The 16,949-nt window shown below is 39.6% G+C and overlaps 1 protein-coding gene across 1 annotated transcript in view; it reads left to right on the forward strand.

Moving 5' to 3' along the window:
* Positions 1-4,914: 4,914 nt before the first annotated feature.
* LOC126088254 (retinal homeobox protein Rx2-like) overlaps positions 4,915-16,949 on the forward strand; it is a 263,361-nt gene continuing 251,326 nt past the window's right edge. Inside the window, exon 1 of the mRNA XM_049906384.1 lies at positions 4,915-4,989. Coding sequence (XP_049762341.1) covers positions 4,915-4,989 — 75 coding nt within the window. The remainder of the gene's footprint in view (positions 4,990-16,949) is intronic.

Here is a 16,949-nt window from a genome sequence, read left to right on the forward strand (position 1 = left end):
CTCCCTGCATCCCCAGACAAAAAATTCTCACTCCAGTCACAAACGCCGGTTGATACCCGACATAATCGTACTTTTGACGGTAATTGTAGATTCAGTGCTACATTGATCCAAAACTTTCAGTAAGCTGCTCAAAACCGGAAAAAAAATCCTGTAAACATTTGTTCAGAAACGAATAATGATTTTTACTCATGTTGAGAACAGGGAGTGCTCAGTGGTGTAGGCTGTCATTCACTGCTAATTTCGTGCTGGTATTTGCATTTAGCCCTGTGGTAGCAATGCTGTTGTCAGACATATCACTTACAGCACTCTCCTACATCAACCATTCTGCACATATCGTTTGTGATTACGCTGGCATCAAAAGATGACTGATGGTTTCGTCGAGTGCGGAAAATCTAGAGCTCATGCGAAAGTGGCAGACGTGGAATATTGTTTTGTTTTGACTATTGGTGTTAATGGACAGACACGAATCGAGGATGGCAGACGATCTCGACATTGACATATTCAAACGAAAAAAAAAAAAATTGAAATGTTGTTCCTGTGGACTGCAGACATGGGATCATGAGGGCAGTACACGTCTCACAGCTCGCACGTAGGTTGCGGGGGAGATTGTTTTACGACAAACAGAAATTTATTCTCTGGCACGGATGCGAAGCATTGGAGCTTTTGAAACTATACACGGTGATCGTGAGCCGTCAGTAATGCACAAACAGTTACTTTCTGCTTATCACTGCGTGAGCCAGCTCTCAAGCTACATCCCATTTTGTCAGATTACAGTTTTGCTAATGGATTCTACGACGGAGGGCCGAAGTCATTCTAGTGACAGATGATGTGGCAACTATTCTACATTATAGGAGTATATGACAACAAATTCAGACTAAATGGAAAGCACGTCACAGTAAAGGGGGCCCAAACAGTCTCACCATTACGCATTGTATTAACCTCTGGCGACAATGCAGGTGTGTATTCTCGTCTACCAACTATGATAAAGTGTCGAACGGAATGCTACGTTAGATTGTCCCAAAGATCTTGCTCCGTTTGTTGGAAGTAGGCAGTGTTTCTCGTAGGCACTGGAGAATGATTAAGGTCCCAGTTCATCATGTTTAGTTGACGAAAGATTTGGTGATATTATGGTCAGGGCAGTCCTTGTACACCACGACGTTCACACTGTGTCGAAGCATCACTATGTGGATGTGCATTTTCCTGCTGAAATCGCACATCCTTTTCCTGTCGAATGTGTGGCAGTGCCACGGGGTTAATCATGAAGCCTGGGGTGGGACCTTTGCTTCATGGGCGAATGCACTCTGGGATTGGTAGCTCACCGGTCTACGCCATTCACGTGGACGTCCATCACTCGCATACAGACAGAATCTGCTCTTAGCACTGAAGAAAACAGAATGGCATTCCGGTCTCCAGTCAGCTGTTTCACAACAGCACAGTGGCCATGTTTTGCCGTGTCGTACTGTCATTGGTAGCCTGTACAAAGGCACATGCGATCTTAATCCTCTGCAAGCAGACGCTTCCCAATTGACCCTGGTGACACAGAAACTGCAACATGTTTCCCTATTTCATTCCTGGATGGTGTTCGGTCGGCCACGACTGTACCCAAAAGCCCCGATCTTGACGTGCTTCTGTACTTGGCGGATGTTCAGAACCTTGACTACATGTCCGCGAGTGTTCCACAGACCACTGTTGAAAGCAGCGTCACACTACAGGTAAACTATGCCCAACATGTGCAGTTCGTTGATACGTCCATCCAGCTTCCCACTGGCCCATGTCTTCCCCCAGTAGCTGAGTGTTCAGCACGACAGAATGTCAATCCTAAGGGCCGGGGTTCGATTCCCGGCTGGGTCGGAGATTTTCACCGCTCAGGGACTGGGTATTGTGGTATCCTAACCATCATCATTTCATCCCCATCGACGCGCAAGTTTCCGAAGTGGCGTCAAATCGAAAGACTTGCACCCGGCGAACGGTCTATACGACGGGAGGCCTAGTCACACGACGACACTGGTCCATAATGCATTCTGTTCAAATGGCTGCAATTGTTCAGCAGGAGTATATACTCGTAGGTTAGCCATGATTGTACACAATAATATATGTTGCAAACGCTGTTCACTTCTAAACTCGGTATAGTTAACTCCCAGCAGAGTCAAAACACATGGAGTACAGACAGACCTCTTGAGCGCCATTTGATCACCGATTACAGAGACAAATAACTGACTATCACTACAGACCCTCAGTATGCACATATTATATCCCGGTACACACTGAACACAGTTCTTGAGGTTGTAGCATTTTTCTCGGCAGTATCCTGATAATGTAATCTACTATTGTCAAAAGAGGAAAAGTTAAAACCATTCTTCTGCACAAAATATTTGTTTCTGATAATCACACTGAACAGACTGTAACTGGCTTTTATGAAAAGAATAAATGGTGCATTCCTGATATTTCCACCAAAAGAAAGCCAAACTGGCAATGGACTAGTCACAGAGCAAAATTTAGATTGATCATATTGTATATAAAAAAAAGATTGAGCCGGATTTTTCAGTCTTAAAAATAATCCACAAGCTTCTGAAACTATATGACACTAATATTTAGAATAACATTGCAAAATAAGTTAGAGATAGATGAATTCATATTGAAGTGGGGGAAAGCATGGGACTATACAGTGTAACAAAATTAATAAAACGATATAGTTCAGCGTGCTACTATACCTAAGTTGAACCATCAAGGCTATGAAATGAAAGAAAATTAGGAAGTAAGCGGTTAGTCTTAATGAAAAGAAAATTCTAAGAAATGATGGAATTAATACAAAACATTAAAGGAAGAAAATAAGAACTAGTGTTAGAAAGGCAAGAACGTAGCAAATTTCATCATTCTGAACATCCGACAAGTACAAAAGCACGTCAAGATCGGCGCAATTGGATACAGTCGTGGCCGACCGAACTTTCAGATAACTGCTCTAACAGTGTTTGAAACTTTGTGTAGAACATTTACTGATGATGCAATGAAAAGAAATGCATGTTATAGATGTAATAAATATGTACCTGAGAAGCGCAAGAACAGATACGCACATGAGAAAAAGTCAAAAGGAATAGGTTAAACCATTTGAGATAGGAAAAAAGAGACATACTTGCTGGGGAAGAATCAAACTGTGCCAGCATTTTTTGCGGAATTTGTACATAAACCAATATTTATAACAATAGAGAAATAGTTAAAAATTAAAAGTGCAATATTATGTACGTTCTGCAGTAGTAATGTACTTTATTAAGCAGTTTACGACTTACAACGCCACCAGCAAATTCTAACTTTGCACGTCATAAACCGGTAAACAAAATAATACTGTAGGACATACAAAATATTTTATTTTTCACTTTCTTCTACCAAGAAGTGCCGTAGAACTCAGCTTGCACTAAAGAAATAATTTTATTTCACAAAAATGAGAAATTAAATTATAAGCGTAGTAAGTTCCCTTAGCGTATTACTAGTTATATCATATTCCATCTAAAATTTGACGAACCATCAGGAAAATCTTCACAGTTCAACGGAATGGAAATGAACTGGCATTCTTTATTTTTGATTTACTTAACCTGATCGTATTATCAGCCATTAATTTATGAATTCAGTATTTTTTACATCACAATTTATTTAAATGCTGATAATTAATTACTTGGCCTGATGATATAGATGAAATCAGCAAACCGGAGAGAAAGTTAATTTCATCGGAAGTGTCCAAGAATGAAACTAGAAAAAGGCTGCAAGTTACATGTCGCGTAATTTACAGAAACTGTATTGAAACATGAGAAAACAGTTCATCATAAACTATAGGAAATAGAAGCCAGTGATGTGATAGCGATATAGTGATAAGGAAAAACCAATGAAGTTCTTCAAAGTATAATTATTGCGGTCATTCTCACATGGAGAGAGTGCAAATAAAATACAAGGTGTACATAAGATACGGGAACACTTTCAGTTGTTTATTGGACAAGAACCAAACTTTGTACAGATAACATACATATGTCATTTTGAAGAGAAACCTTGAAAGTATTTTTATTTTTCATGTATACCGCCACAGCGTAGTTCGGTAATTTGCCGATAGTCAGCGCTAGTCGCAAACAAGGCGACTTCAGGTGCGGAGCGAGCTTTCTCTGGGTTGGAGTTCGACAAAAATTCTTCTTCACCGAGAGCACTGTCAGTGGATATTCCTACTTGGACATATTGCAGCAATGGCTGATGACTTAACTGCAATCGGACTCTCCGTTCATCTTTCAGTAGCATTTTCATCGTGAAGTTCTTGGGTACCTAAACACGGAGCTGCCGCATCGGTGGATCGGCCGTGCAACAGAAGAGTACAGTTGTTTCACGAAATGGCCTCCCCGATCACAAGATCTCACTCCGTGTGACTTTTTTCTGTGCGCACGCATTGACGATCTGGTGTATGTACCGCCTCTACCACGTGATGTAGCAGAGCTCCGGGAGAGAATACGGGAAGCGACTGTCACAGTCAACGATGCTATGTTGCGGCGAGTATGGCAAGAATTCGATTATAGTATTGACTTCTGCCGCGTCACTCATGGTTCGCATATCGAATGTTCGTAAAAAAAAGAAAGAAAAGAAAAAGAAAGACAACTTTCAGAGTTTCTCTTCAAAGTGCGATATGTATGACATCTGTACAGTGTTTAGTTCTTGTGCAATAAGTAATTGAAAGTGTTTCCAAACTTTATGTACACCCTGTATTATTACAAGGGTAGCGGCAGCAAGTGGCAAGATGCGATATTTGCAGACTGCAGCATCTTCAGATCTCACGGGTTTTCAGCGGACTTCCTATGGTGTCGGGGTGCTCTTCATAAGTGCCTCTCCGTGATTTAACGCTTGAGCTGGTGACAATAGGCTGCAATCATTTTCTGTCGGCGCGCCATGTCGGGCAGGGAAAGAACCAATCACGACCACGACATTCATCTGGACTCCGGCAACCCCCGCCGGCGCTGTCGGGTGAGCAAGAATTAACGTGAATACTTCTGTGACGATAAAAATTCATTAAAAATTTCAATAGACGTATCAGGTTTTGATGTTTTGTTCGGTGCTCGGTTGAATGCAGCGGCACGAGGTTAAACCGTTAATTAGCCCGGCAGCGGTAGAGGGGAGGGAGGGAAGGGACAGTCCATTGGCGAGCGAAGCGGAAAGCTCTTTTTCCAGGTGCCGTTGAAAAGAATCGCTGCCAAAATCGTTCACGTGGGGAACTGCTTCCGGCGAGGCTCTGGACAACGCCATACAGACGTATTGCACCGGTCTTGTACGTTAGCAGTCTTCTATCTGTCTGTGTGTTGCAGCGCAAAGAAGAGGAACGTAACGGATATCGCCAGGTATTCTCTCCTGTTAAACTATTGGATATCGTTATTAAGAAATTGAATAGTCTTAATATAGACCAACTTATGTAACTATTGAGTAACGAGGGATTCTATGCGGAATTGGCTGTCGAAGTACGATCTCTTTTAACCAGAAACACAGTAGACCTATAGAACAAAAAGCATTGTAAAGTGATTGGAAGATCATTTCCGTCTACAAGAGGAGTAACAGTAACGATCCACAAAACTACCTACAACCATTTGCGGTAAAATGTTAGAGCATATTTTTAGTTCAGACATAATGAGGTATCACGAACAGAATTATCCTTTACGTTCCAAGCACAACTGATTCCGGAAACCTCTGTCACGTAGATATCAACCTGCGCTTTTCTCTCTGACCTCCTGTGAGCAATGGTTCAAATGGTTCTGAGCACTATGGGGCTTAACTTCTGAGGTCATCAGTCCTCTATAACTTAGAACTAATTAAACCTAACTAACCTATGGACATCACACACATCCATGCCCGAGGCAGGATTCGAACCTGCGACCGTAGCAGTCGCGTGGTTCCAGACTGTAGCGCCTAGAACCGCTCGGCCACCCCGGCCGGCTGTGAGCGATGGATCAAGTCTGTTAGGTAGATGCAGTATTTCGTGACTTCCGAAAAGCGTTTCACATGATACCAGAATGCTGTCTCGGATGACGAGTCATCGAAAGAACTAAAAGTATTTTCATGCATACTCCTGGTAAGAGTGCTGGGAAGCTTGTGTTCATGTTGTGTATTAACTACCTGGCTCATGGTATTAACAATCTCAAACTCGTTGCAGATAATATGATTATCTACTATGAGGTACTGTCTGAAGAAAGTTGCCCAAATATTAACCCAGGTCTTGATAACTTTACAACTTGGAGCAAAGATTAGAAATGTAAAATTGTACAAGTCACAAAACACCAAACCGTAGTCTCCTATTACTTCGGTATCTACTACTTACAAATGGAATACTGGGTTGTAGCAATCTGTAGTGATATGAAGTGGAATATTCACAGGGGCCCATTCGTAGGTAAAACAATGGAGGGCTTCAGTTCATTAGTAAAATAGTGGGAAGATGATATCAGCCTACAAAGGAGACAGACTACCAGAAACTTGTGCGACCCATGCTAGAGCATTGCCCTAGTGTGAGGGGCCCCTACGAAATAAAATTCGCAGCGTATTTGAACGTACGAAGGTTGGTTGATGAGTCTGATAAGAAAGTAAGAAATAAATGTTTGTTTCGTGAACAGTTCATTTTAATTCTCAACATAGTTTCCTTTGAGGGATATAAAGTTGGTCCAGCGATCCTCCTGCTATTCGTACTATTGGAAAAATAGGTTCTGGCAAACTCTGCAAAATACTTGTTGACTGCAACTATCACTTCCTCATCTGATGAAAATTTCTTTCCAGCAAGACAATGCTTCAAGTTAGTAAAGAGGAAGAAGTCACTTGAAGCTATGTGTGGTGAACAGGATGGATGAGGAACCAGTTTAAACCCCAGTTTATGCACTTTCGCCACTGTTATTGCTGATGGGTGGAATGGTGAGTTATATTGGTGAAAGAGCACATTTTCGCACGCCAACAATTTTTTCTTTAGCAAATGTAAGCTTCAAACGATCCAAAAATGAAGCATAATAGGGAAGATTATGGTTCAACCTTTTTCCAAGTAATGTATGAGAATTATTCCATGGGAATCCTCAAAACCAGTGGTCGTCACCTTACCAGCTGACAAAATGGTCTTTGCATTCTCCGGTGCAGTTTCGTTTGCCATTCTCCCTTGTTTTGACTGCAGTTTTGTCTCTGTTGTGTAATGATGAACCGAGGTTTCATCAACAGGCACAAATCGGCGATTAAAGATCGCCAGATATTGTGCTGAAATGTTATGCCTGATGCGCTTTTGGTCGATCGTGAGTAACTGTCGTGCCCACCAAGCATGTAGCCTCTTAATAGCCAGTTCTCCGTGTAAGATATTAAGCACTCGTTCAGTTGAGATGGCTACAGTCTCAACAATCTCACGAATTTTTATTCGGCGGTCTTGCATTACCATATCATGGATTTTATCAATGATGGTGCAGAGTTCTGTTTTGGTTTATACGGAAATGCAACCCTCCAAATCAAAATGATTAATAACAGCACGAAAATGTTTTCTCCATTTGAAACTGCACTTGACGCACTGAGCGTTTCAGACGGCTATCAACAATGAACAGTACGCTGTACATTATTGAATTTCTTTACAACGTCCTTGGAATAATCAATCTTACGAACTATGAAGGCGCAACAAAAATGATGAGTTCTTTCATAAAAATTTACCAACCTTAACAGACTGCCCTCGTATACAAAGAAGGGTAGTACGTTTGGTCACATGTTTGTTTGGCTCACTGTAGAGAGTCACTGTGGGGAAACATGAACTAGGGCACACGTGAAGACAGACGGCAACTATACTGCGAAGACCTAACTACAAAGTTTTAAAAGACACTAAGGAATCTACGAACATACAAGAATACTCTAAAAAAATATCGGTCACGTGGGTACCACAAAGATGAGGCTAGACTAATTAATGCACACACACAGGATTTTAATCAATCATTGCTCCGGCGCTTCGTAAGTGATTGGAACAGGGAGATATCCTAATCCGTGGTACAATGTGTAGTACCGTTTGCCATATACTTCACAGTCGTTTATGGAGTTCGAATGTCGATGTATATAAACTGAGTTCCTCGCTGAGATAAGAGATAAAAGGTACAATTTACTAAACAGTAATGTTAATGACTTTATGGAAAAGTCTTTCAGGAAAATTTGGTTCATAGATGGTTGGAAGCAACTGAAGAGCCACCGACGAACAAACTTACTGCTTTAGAAAACTACTTTAAAAAATTAAGACTTCATTCTGACATGACAAAAAAACTGAAGCCACTGATTCCATATACGCAACAGCCTTGCGATCGACCGCATAAAATTAAACGCAGGAAAGCCAAACGCCAGACTGAGACTTATTAAAAAGATGCTCAGGAAATGTAGTCCACCCACCAAGGAAGCAGCTTACACAACCCTTGCACCACCGATATTTCAATATTGCTCATCTCTGTGGGACACATAGCAGAAAGGATTGAAAGAAATTCGTTTAGCGAGAGCGAAAGCATCATGCTCACTCAACTCCAGTGGCAGATAAGAGAGGGGTTGTGCATCAGTGTGGTTCCTTCTATGTGAGTCTCATGAAAACATAGCGAAGGTAAAAACAGACAGATTAGAGCTCGCATAGACGCTTACCAACAATAGTTCTTCCCGTCTACCATTGTGTACCGAAATAGGAAAATGGGGAAGTGACAGTAGTTCACAAGCTGTAGCTTTAGTTCAGTAGTGAACGTGTCCATGATAAAATTCACCCTAAAGAACTGAGAGCCACAATGGATAGATCTCTCACTTACAGCGAACATCTTTCTCGGACTGAAGAGCGAGGCGGTATCCTGTGCAAGCTAACAGCCATCAAACGAGATCAGAACGGAGTACATTGCGGACAGGAGCGCTAAGCTTGTTACGTTCTCTAGCAGACTACCGTGTGTCCACATCGCTTCACAGCACCTGCCACGTACAGAAGAGTGACATTCCACTAAGGGGGCCTGCACACGTTCAGTATGTATTGACAATATTAGTTTGTCAAACCATCGATATGTTGAACCGATCTCACAGCATCAATAGCGTTGACAAAACTGTCAGTTAGCAATGCGATTTCACTAGGATATAATGTCGAATGCCCAGAAGAATGGGTGTGCTGCAATTATATTAGCTATAGCTTGCGAGCAACAGAAAACATCGAAAAAGAGATAATGAGTCAGAGAGTGGTTGAAATAAAGGGGCGATTGGTGTGAATTTACTAACTCACATCAGAATAACGGAGCCGAAAGATTCAGTGAACTATTTTCGGATGATTCCTTTATCGTATGACAGGTTATCAAAGTTGATACGAGCTAAGATAGTGAATCAAAATACTTTAATGAGGGAAGCAGTTCCAGTTGAAGAGAGACTGGGAATAACTTAGACATTTCTAGCGACAAGCAGGTAATTTAAGTGTTTGAAATTTAGTGCTGTAGTGTCAGCAAACAAAATTAGCGAAATTGTTATGAAAAACTGTGAAGCAATTATACCGTTCTACAAGAATATATTCAGATAATAAATACCATTCCTTGTTTACATTCTGTAATAATTTGACGCTTATACCTAGCTACAGAATTGCATTTTTCGAGCACCAAAATACTTTTCAGAGGTTTGTCCAATACGGAAATTCATGTTATGAATTTACATTGCAATTTTAGTTTATATGATGGCAGATTCTTACATATATTTCTGTTACTACAGTCTTTGTTTGGAATTCACATTAATAGGTTTCAGCAACTCTTAATCCAATTGATACCTTTGAATTTAACTTAGGCCTATGAATACACTACAGATGTTCGTCAGCCCAATCAATATTTAATGGGGGTTGGGTCTAATATCACAGTCTAGCTCATTACATCTACACAGCATATTTTTGAAGCAGAAGCACTTTTCCTTATTGTTTTGTAGCTGGACAACTGCATCTTCTTCACACTGCAAATTTTTGATTAAGTGCCACTGCACATGCACTAATGCTAAACGTGCATGAAGACTGACTGAAAACAGAGAATTATAATTTTACTCAGAATTCTGTAAAACACTTTATCCTGTTGTCACTTTAAGTAATTCAGCAAACTGTTTTTCAGTACCCTACAGCTACAGCATCTAGGCTACGGCAGTATTTATTTAATTACGTCTATTGATAGTATGTTCTATTGTTTGAGTTAATGTTTGCAACTGTCTTCAAACATTTCATAAATGTATGTAATAGTTATGTAATTCTAGTGTTCCTTCAACAGTGGAGACTACAATTCAATATACAGATCTTAGATTTCAGAACATGTTTTGTGAACTTTCTTTATAGTTTATAAAACACTTTTTCGGTCTTTAGCTTAAGCTGTTGTCTGAAATCAATATTCCTAAGCTTGGCAGTTTTCATTTTCTATTAAATTAAAAAAAAAATATTTTGAGCTCCTCACTTTGACTTTTGTTTCCTCTGTTTCCTATTTTGTGAAGAAGCTATATGCCTTGTTGAGTATATTACGTTTAGTTTTATGGCTTCTCAACCTATTCATTGATTTACCATGTAATGACATTGATGATGCCCTGAATGATGATTATAATGATACAATCGATGACATAAATTCCAAAAATCTGTCTTTTCATCTCTTTCAGATACCTGAAGAAATAAACAATAAACGAATGTCACTAACAAATGTTGTTATACTAAGTACTAATTTTATTTCAGTTACCAAAAACAGCAGACAAATGGAGGGATGTTGCTCATGATTTTGAAAGCATGTGGAATTTCCACAGATGGTACACACATAATAATTCAAAAAAGCTATGAACTCGGGTTCTGTTTACAATAACTGCAAGGGCTCTTTTAATGTCAGGTTGATACCTGTTGTGGACGCTCACTACAGATTTCCGTCTGTTGATGTTTGGTTTAATGGAAAAATTTCCTATGGTGGTGCCATTCGACACACCAAATTTTGGGATCTACTTGAGAGTGGGGCCTTAAATATTCCTGACCGTGATTTCACCATAGACAGTGCAGAAAAATTTCGGTTTTGGGTTGTAATAGATGGTGCATTTACAATACAAACATATTTCATGAAGCCATACCGTATGAATGGACAAAACAACATGAAATGTGTTTTTAATTACAGACTCTCAAGAGCACAAACAATAGTAGAATATACTTTTGGAATACTAGTTTCAAAATTTGGGATATTCCAAAGAGACATTAATTTGGAGCCACCAAAAGTGAGTATGATTACAATGGCATGTTGTCTTATGTACAATTACATAATACAGGAAAATCCAACTAGCTACCTGCATGGAAAGGTAGAAGCAGAAGACTACACAATGGGCTGTATCACAAAAGGGGCCAATCAAGTGAGCGAGCAAAGATATTCTGCAGCTGCGAAGGGGATGATATGAGAATGAAAATACTGTAGTGAAGAATATTAGAGACAAATTTGCTAGCTATTTTGCTAATGAGAGGAAAGTTCCCTGGCAAGATAATATTATTTTTTAATTATGAAGTAACCTAAAATTCACTCAGAATATTGTAATGTATTTATTTACAATAATTATTTTAAGGTACAACTTTGTATTAACATTGCAGTATCCACTCCACACTGAAAATTTGTGATTAAGAATCACACCTAGTATGTACAACTTGCTAAACAAATTCGGAGGTTACCAAAAAAAGTAATTTTAATCTAACCCTGAATTCCTGTAAAATAACATACCCCATTTACAATTTAAGTGCCTCAACAAATCGGGTATCATTGATCTCACTTACTTCCTCTGCTACAGTATTTAATTATTCATATCGGAAGTGTGTGTTATTGTTAGAAGCTGTGTCCTTAAATACTACATAAATGTATGCAACATTTATGTAACCATTGATTTCACTTTAATAAAGCTAATACATTGTTCCAAAAAATGAAATTGCATTCCTGACTATGAAATACCTTTACATAAGCAAATGCTATCCAGAATTTGTTTTGGTATGAAAGTTCACATACAGACAATAGTGTAATAAAAAAGAAAATGTATTGCTAGAAAATTACCTTATTGCCTTCAATAGTAAAGACAGAAATTCTGTATTTGGGTCATGTCATTGTTGCGGATGTAACATTATTATAAGTGAAAATGAAGTATCAACAAGAAAATTAAACACTACAGTAACCTTTTTTTTATATTGACTGACCTGGATACAAACAACATACAGCTAATATTTGATGAAGCTACATGTATTCATTTGTTACCTGAAAAAGACAGTAGTGTTAAAGGAATAACTGAGAAATTCGAAGACAGTGCACATGTATTTGAATGTCTTTTAATATCTGTTGGGTTCTTCAGCACAAATAGAAACTTGCAGTATTCACATCAAGCATGAAGACCAGTGTTTATATATATATATATATATATATATATATATATATATAGGGTGAGTCACCGCCGGCCGCGGTGGCCTAGCGGTTCTGGCGCTGCAGTCCGGAACCGCTGGACTGCTACGGTCGCAGGTTCGAATCCTGCCTCGGGCATGGGTGTGTGTGATGTCCTTAGGTTAGTTAGGTTTAAGTAGTTCTAAGTTCTACGGGACTTATGACCTAAGATGTTGAGTCCCATAGTGCTCAGAGCCATTTGAACCATTTTTTTTTTTTTGGTGAGTCACCTAACATTACCGCTGGATATATTTCGTAAACCACATCAAATACTGACGAATCGATTCCACAGACCGAACGTGAGGAGAGGGGCTAGTGTAATTGGTTAATACAAACCATAAAAAAATGCACTGAAGTATGTTTTTTAACACAAACCTACGTTTTTTTAAATGGAACCCCGTTAGTTTTGTTAGCACGTCTGAACATATAAACAAATACGTAATCAGTGCCGTTTGTTGCCTTGTAAAATGTTAATTACATCCGGAGATATTGTAACATAAAGTTGACGCTTGAGTACCACTCCTCCGCTGTTCGATCGTGTGTATCGGAGAGCTCCGAATTACTTAGGGATCCAAAGGGAACAGTGATGGACCTTAGGTACAGAAGAGACTGGAACAGCACATTACGTCCACATGCTAACACCTTTTTATTGGTCTTTTTCACTGACGCACATGTACATTACCATGAGGGGTGAGGTACACGTTCGACGGGCGTTTCATAGGACGTGGAGGACGCATAAATTGGCCAGCCCGTTCTCCTGATCTTACACCTCTGGACTTCTTTCTGTGGGGTGCGTTAAAGGAGAATGTGTACCGTGATGTGCCTACAACCCCAGAGGATATGAAACAACGTATTGTGGCAGCCTGCGGCGACATTACACCAGATGTACTGCGGCGTGTACGACATTCATTACGCCAGAGATTGCAGTTGTGTGCAGCAAATGATGGCCACCACATTGAACATCTATTGGCCTGATATGTCGGGACAGACTCTATTCCACTCCGTAATTGAAAACGGAAACCACGTGTGTACGTGTACCTCACCCCTCATGGTAATGTACACGTGCGTCAGTGAAAAAAACCAATAAATAGGTGTTAGCATGTGGACGTAATGTGCTGTTCCAGTCTCTTCTCTACCTAAGGTCCATCACCGTTCTCGTTGGATCCCTAAGTAATTCGGTGCTCTCCGATACACACGATCGAACAGCGGAGGAGTGGTACTCAAGCGTCAACTTTAGGTTACAATATCTTCGGATGTAATTAACATTTTACAATGCAGCAAAACGGCACTGATTACGTATTTGTTTATATGTTCAGATGTGCTAACAAAACTAACGGGGTTCCATTTAAAAAAAACGTAGGTTTGTGTTAAAAAACATACTTCCGTGCATTTTTTATGGTTTGTATTAACCAATTACACTAGCCCCTCTCCTCATGTTCGGTCTGTGGAATCGATTCGTCAGTATTTGATGTGGTTTACGAAATATATCCAGCGGTAACGTTAGGTGACTCACCCTATATATATATATATATATATATATATATATAAGTTATTATTATAAGTTATTTTGTTCAAAATGTTGGCTGGAACCAACAGAGAATATTTCTACCACCTTAAGATTAAGATATTTATTTTTTATTTTCTGAAGTATGTATATATATATATGTATATATATATATATATATATATATATATATATATACATACTGTGGTCTTGGTCTTGATGTGAGCATGGAAGAAGGCTGGCCAGTGTGGCCAAGTGGTTCTAGATGCTCCAGTCTGGAACCACACGACCGCTATGGTTGCAGGTTCGAATCCTGCCTCAGGCATGGATGTGTGTGATGTCCTTAGGTTAGGTAGGGGACTGATGACCTCAGATGTTAAGTCCCATAGTGCTCAGAGCCATTTGAGCATGGAAGAGTTCTGATATCACTCCAATGCTGCTGTAACTTCTCAGCATGTGTTTTTACCTCCTCTGCTGGACCTAGTGTTTCATTAACTTTATCACAGGACTATGATCATATTCGCTGAAAGTTATTTTGTTCAAAATGTTGGCTGGAACCAACAGAGAATATTTCTACCACCTTAAGATTAAGATATTTATTTTTTATTTTCTGAAGTATGTTCTGATTACAAACATGAACAGCTAGCTCATCGAGTTTCAAATAATCAGATTCAGTAGCATATAAAACTGGACCAGTAACTGCATAAGTCACTGCTATGCAAACAGTCATTTATTCCCTACTCCAGTGTGCATGCTGCAGCTCATCCAGATGAGCTGTAGTAAAGTTCACACTGAAATAAATCAGGAGTACAAAAATTCTATCTGATACATTTTCAATTTTTGTTGTTTCAAAGAAGGTACCTTACTATTGATATAACTGCGGACAAGAAACTTGATATCAATGTTAAGAAAACATCTATAGAACCTTTCTGTACCACTTCAACTGCTTTTCTTGTCTCATCACTATTCCAGTGATACCAGTTGAATTCCTTTGAGTGATCTGTTGAGAAATTATTTATACTACTTTGTATTCTCACATTTCTAGGTTTTTGAAAAAAAATATTTTGAAATTCCTTTTTCAGTAGAGAAAAATCAAATGTTACATTTATAACAGCATTCTGGCAGTTACAATATGTTGTAATTTTTTTACTAGAATTTTATCTGTCTTAGGCAAATAAAAAAATACCATATAATTCGTTTCCATTAAATGTAAAATTATTGGTTTTGTACAAATATCTCAGTTTGATGTGTTATGGACCTATCAGTAAACGAGTTCCTTAAATTAATTTTAATTCTTTTATTTCTAAAACATAAAAAATATTTCAAGCTACTATTTTATATTGTTTGATTACATCTAAATAATATATTGAAAGCAAAGAAATGTAATTTGTATCAAACTATAATGTACAAAAAGATGTGTATTTTTTCCCCCACATTGGGTAAATCTTCATCAGTTCTTTTTCTGTCAAAATATATTAATATGTGAAGTATTGTAGTGTTTAAGAAATTACACACTGACTTTTGATTTGCTATACAGGATGACAGAATCTATTGCATTTCTAAATTTTCCATTTCAGTTTCATTTTTCTTGAACTTATCCATACTTGGGTGTTAGTATACTGAATTTATTATATGCAAAACATTTTATGGCTTTTTACCTGCTGTCTGTAAACTTTATTCCTAAGATTGGCATTCAAATAAGGAAATGTGTCCTTCAGGTGGGTGGCAGGATGCATACACAGCAATACAACCAGAAGAAAGAGGACCAGGTCAAATTAGGACACCAAAAAAGTATTGTGTGATCTCAAACAGCCAGGCAACGACGTAATTGCAAACGGAGCGATTTCTGAATACGAGTACTGCCGCAAATAATAAGTAGAAAGCTTCTGGCAAGATAATGTCGTCTTGTAACAAAGAAGTAATCTAAAGCTTACTCAAAATATTGCCATTATTTGCAATAAAATAAACAAATGCTATGATGTAAAGCTTTGATTTAATGTAGCTTACTGTAGTGGCACTACCTTTTGGGATAGGAAAAGTCAGTTTTGGTGCAATAATTCCGAGCACACAAGTTACAGCCAGGTGTGAGCCTGTTTACAGTGAGTTACGCTCTCCAGCAGTTGCAAAGTAAAACAGAGGTCACAGAGGAGTAAACTGCCCGAAAAAGTACATGCAGCAGTTTGCATGGCGCAAGTTACAGGCAGAAGAGGCCCACTGGCCAACCTATGAGTTATGAATACGCGATATGGAGCACCGCTTTTAGCAAAACAGAGGTGCACAGCCACATAGAAATAGGTGCTGGTTCACTAATAAAGCATTCAAGTGTGGCTACTGTCCTGGATGGTGGAGTGTGTTACACCATCGGATACATGCAACAGCAGATGGGATGCCAGCATTCCAGTCCACGGCGAGTTGCTGGTACAACCTTCTGAGGCTGACGTGGGGTCCGAAGCCAGCCAGCGGTGGGCCACTCCATGGCTGGCTATTATGGGCAGTTGTCCTGGCCCCCAACATGCACTGGAGACATGCAGGGTAAGGAGCCCATATTCAGCTGTGGATTGCGGGTGCTTGTTGTTGCTGCAACCCAAGCCATGCCAGCGAGTTCGCACAGTGTGGGCCACCTTACAGTTGTCAGTGGGTGGCGCTGAGGCAGCTCAGGACCAAGACTGCTGAGTCTGCTGCTGGCGTAGTCCTGACATCACCGTATCACCCCGACCATACAAGGCTGACACATTAGCAGAGCACTTGATGGGTCGGTGAGGTGGTGTCCTCAGCATTGCAGGACCTGGTGACACAGGGGAACACGGCACAGTAGTTGGAAACAATAAATCACTCACAAAGCTCGGACAAGTCTTAATACGGTGCCTTCTACCTCTTCCCGCTACATTTGGTGTAGCTGTTACATTTGCCGTCAGAAATTGCTACTACATTACCACTTCCAATGAAACTGATGGGGCCACGGAGTTCTCGGTGTCAATCAGAAAATGTAGCGCCCTGTAAGTCCAGCACTTCAGTATGTATAC

Source organism: Schistocerca cancellata, chromosome 6 (genome assembly GCF_023864275.1).
Source record: "Schistocerca cancellata isolate TAMUIC-IGC-003103 chromosome 6, iqSchCanc2.1, whole genome shotgun sequence".
Classification (NCBI taxonomy): Eukaryota; Metazoa; Arthropoda; class Insecta; order Orthoptera; family Acrididae; genus Schistocerca; species Schistocerca cancellata.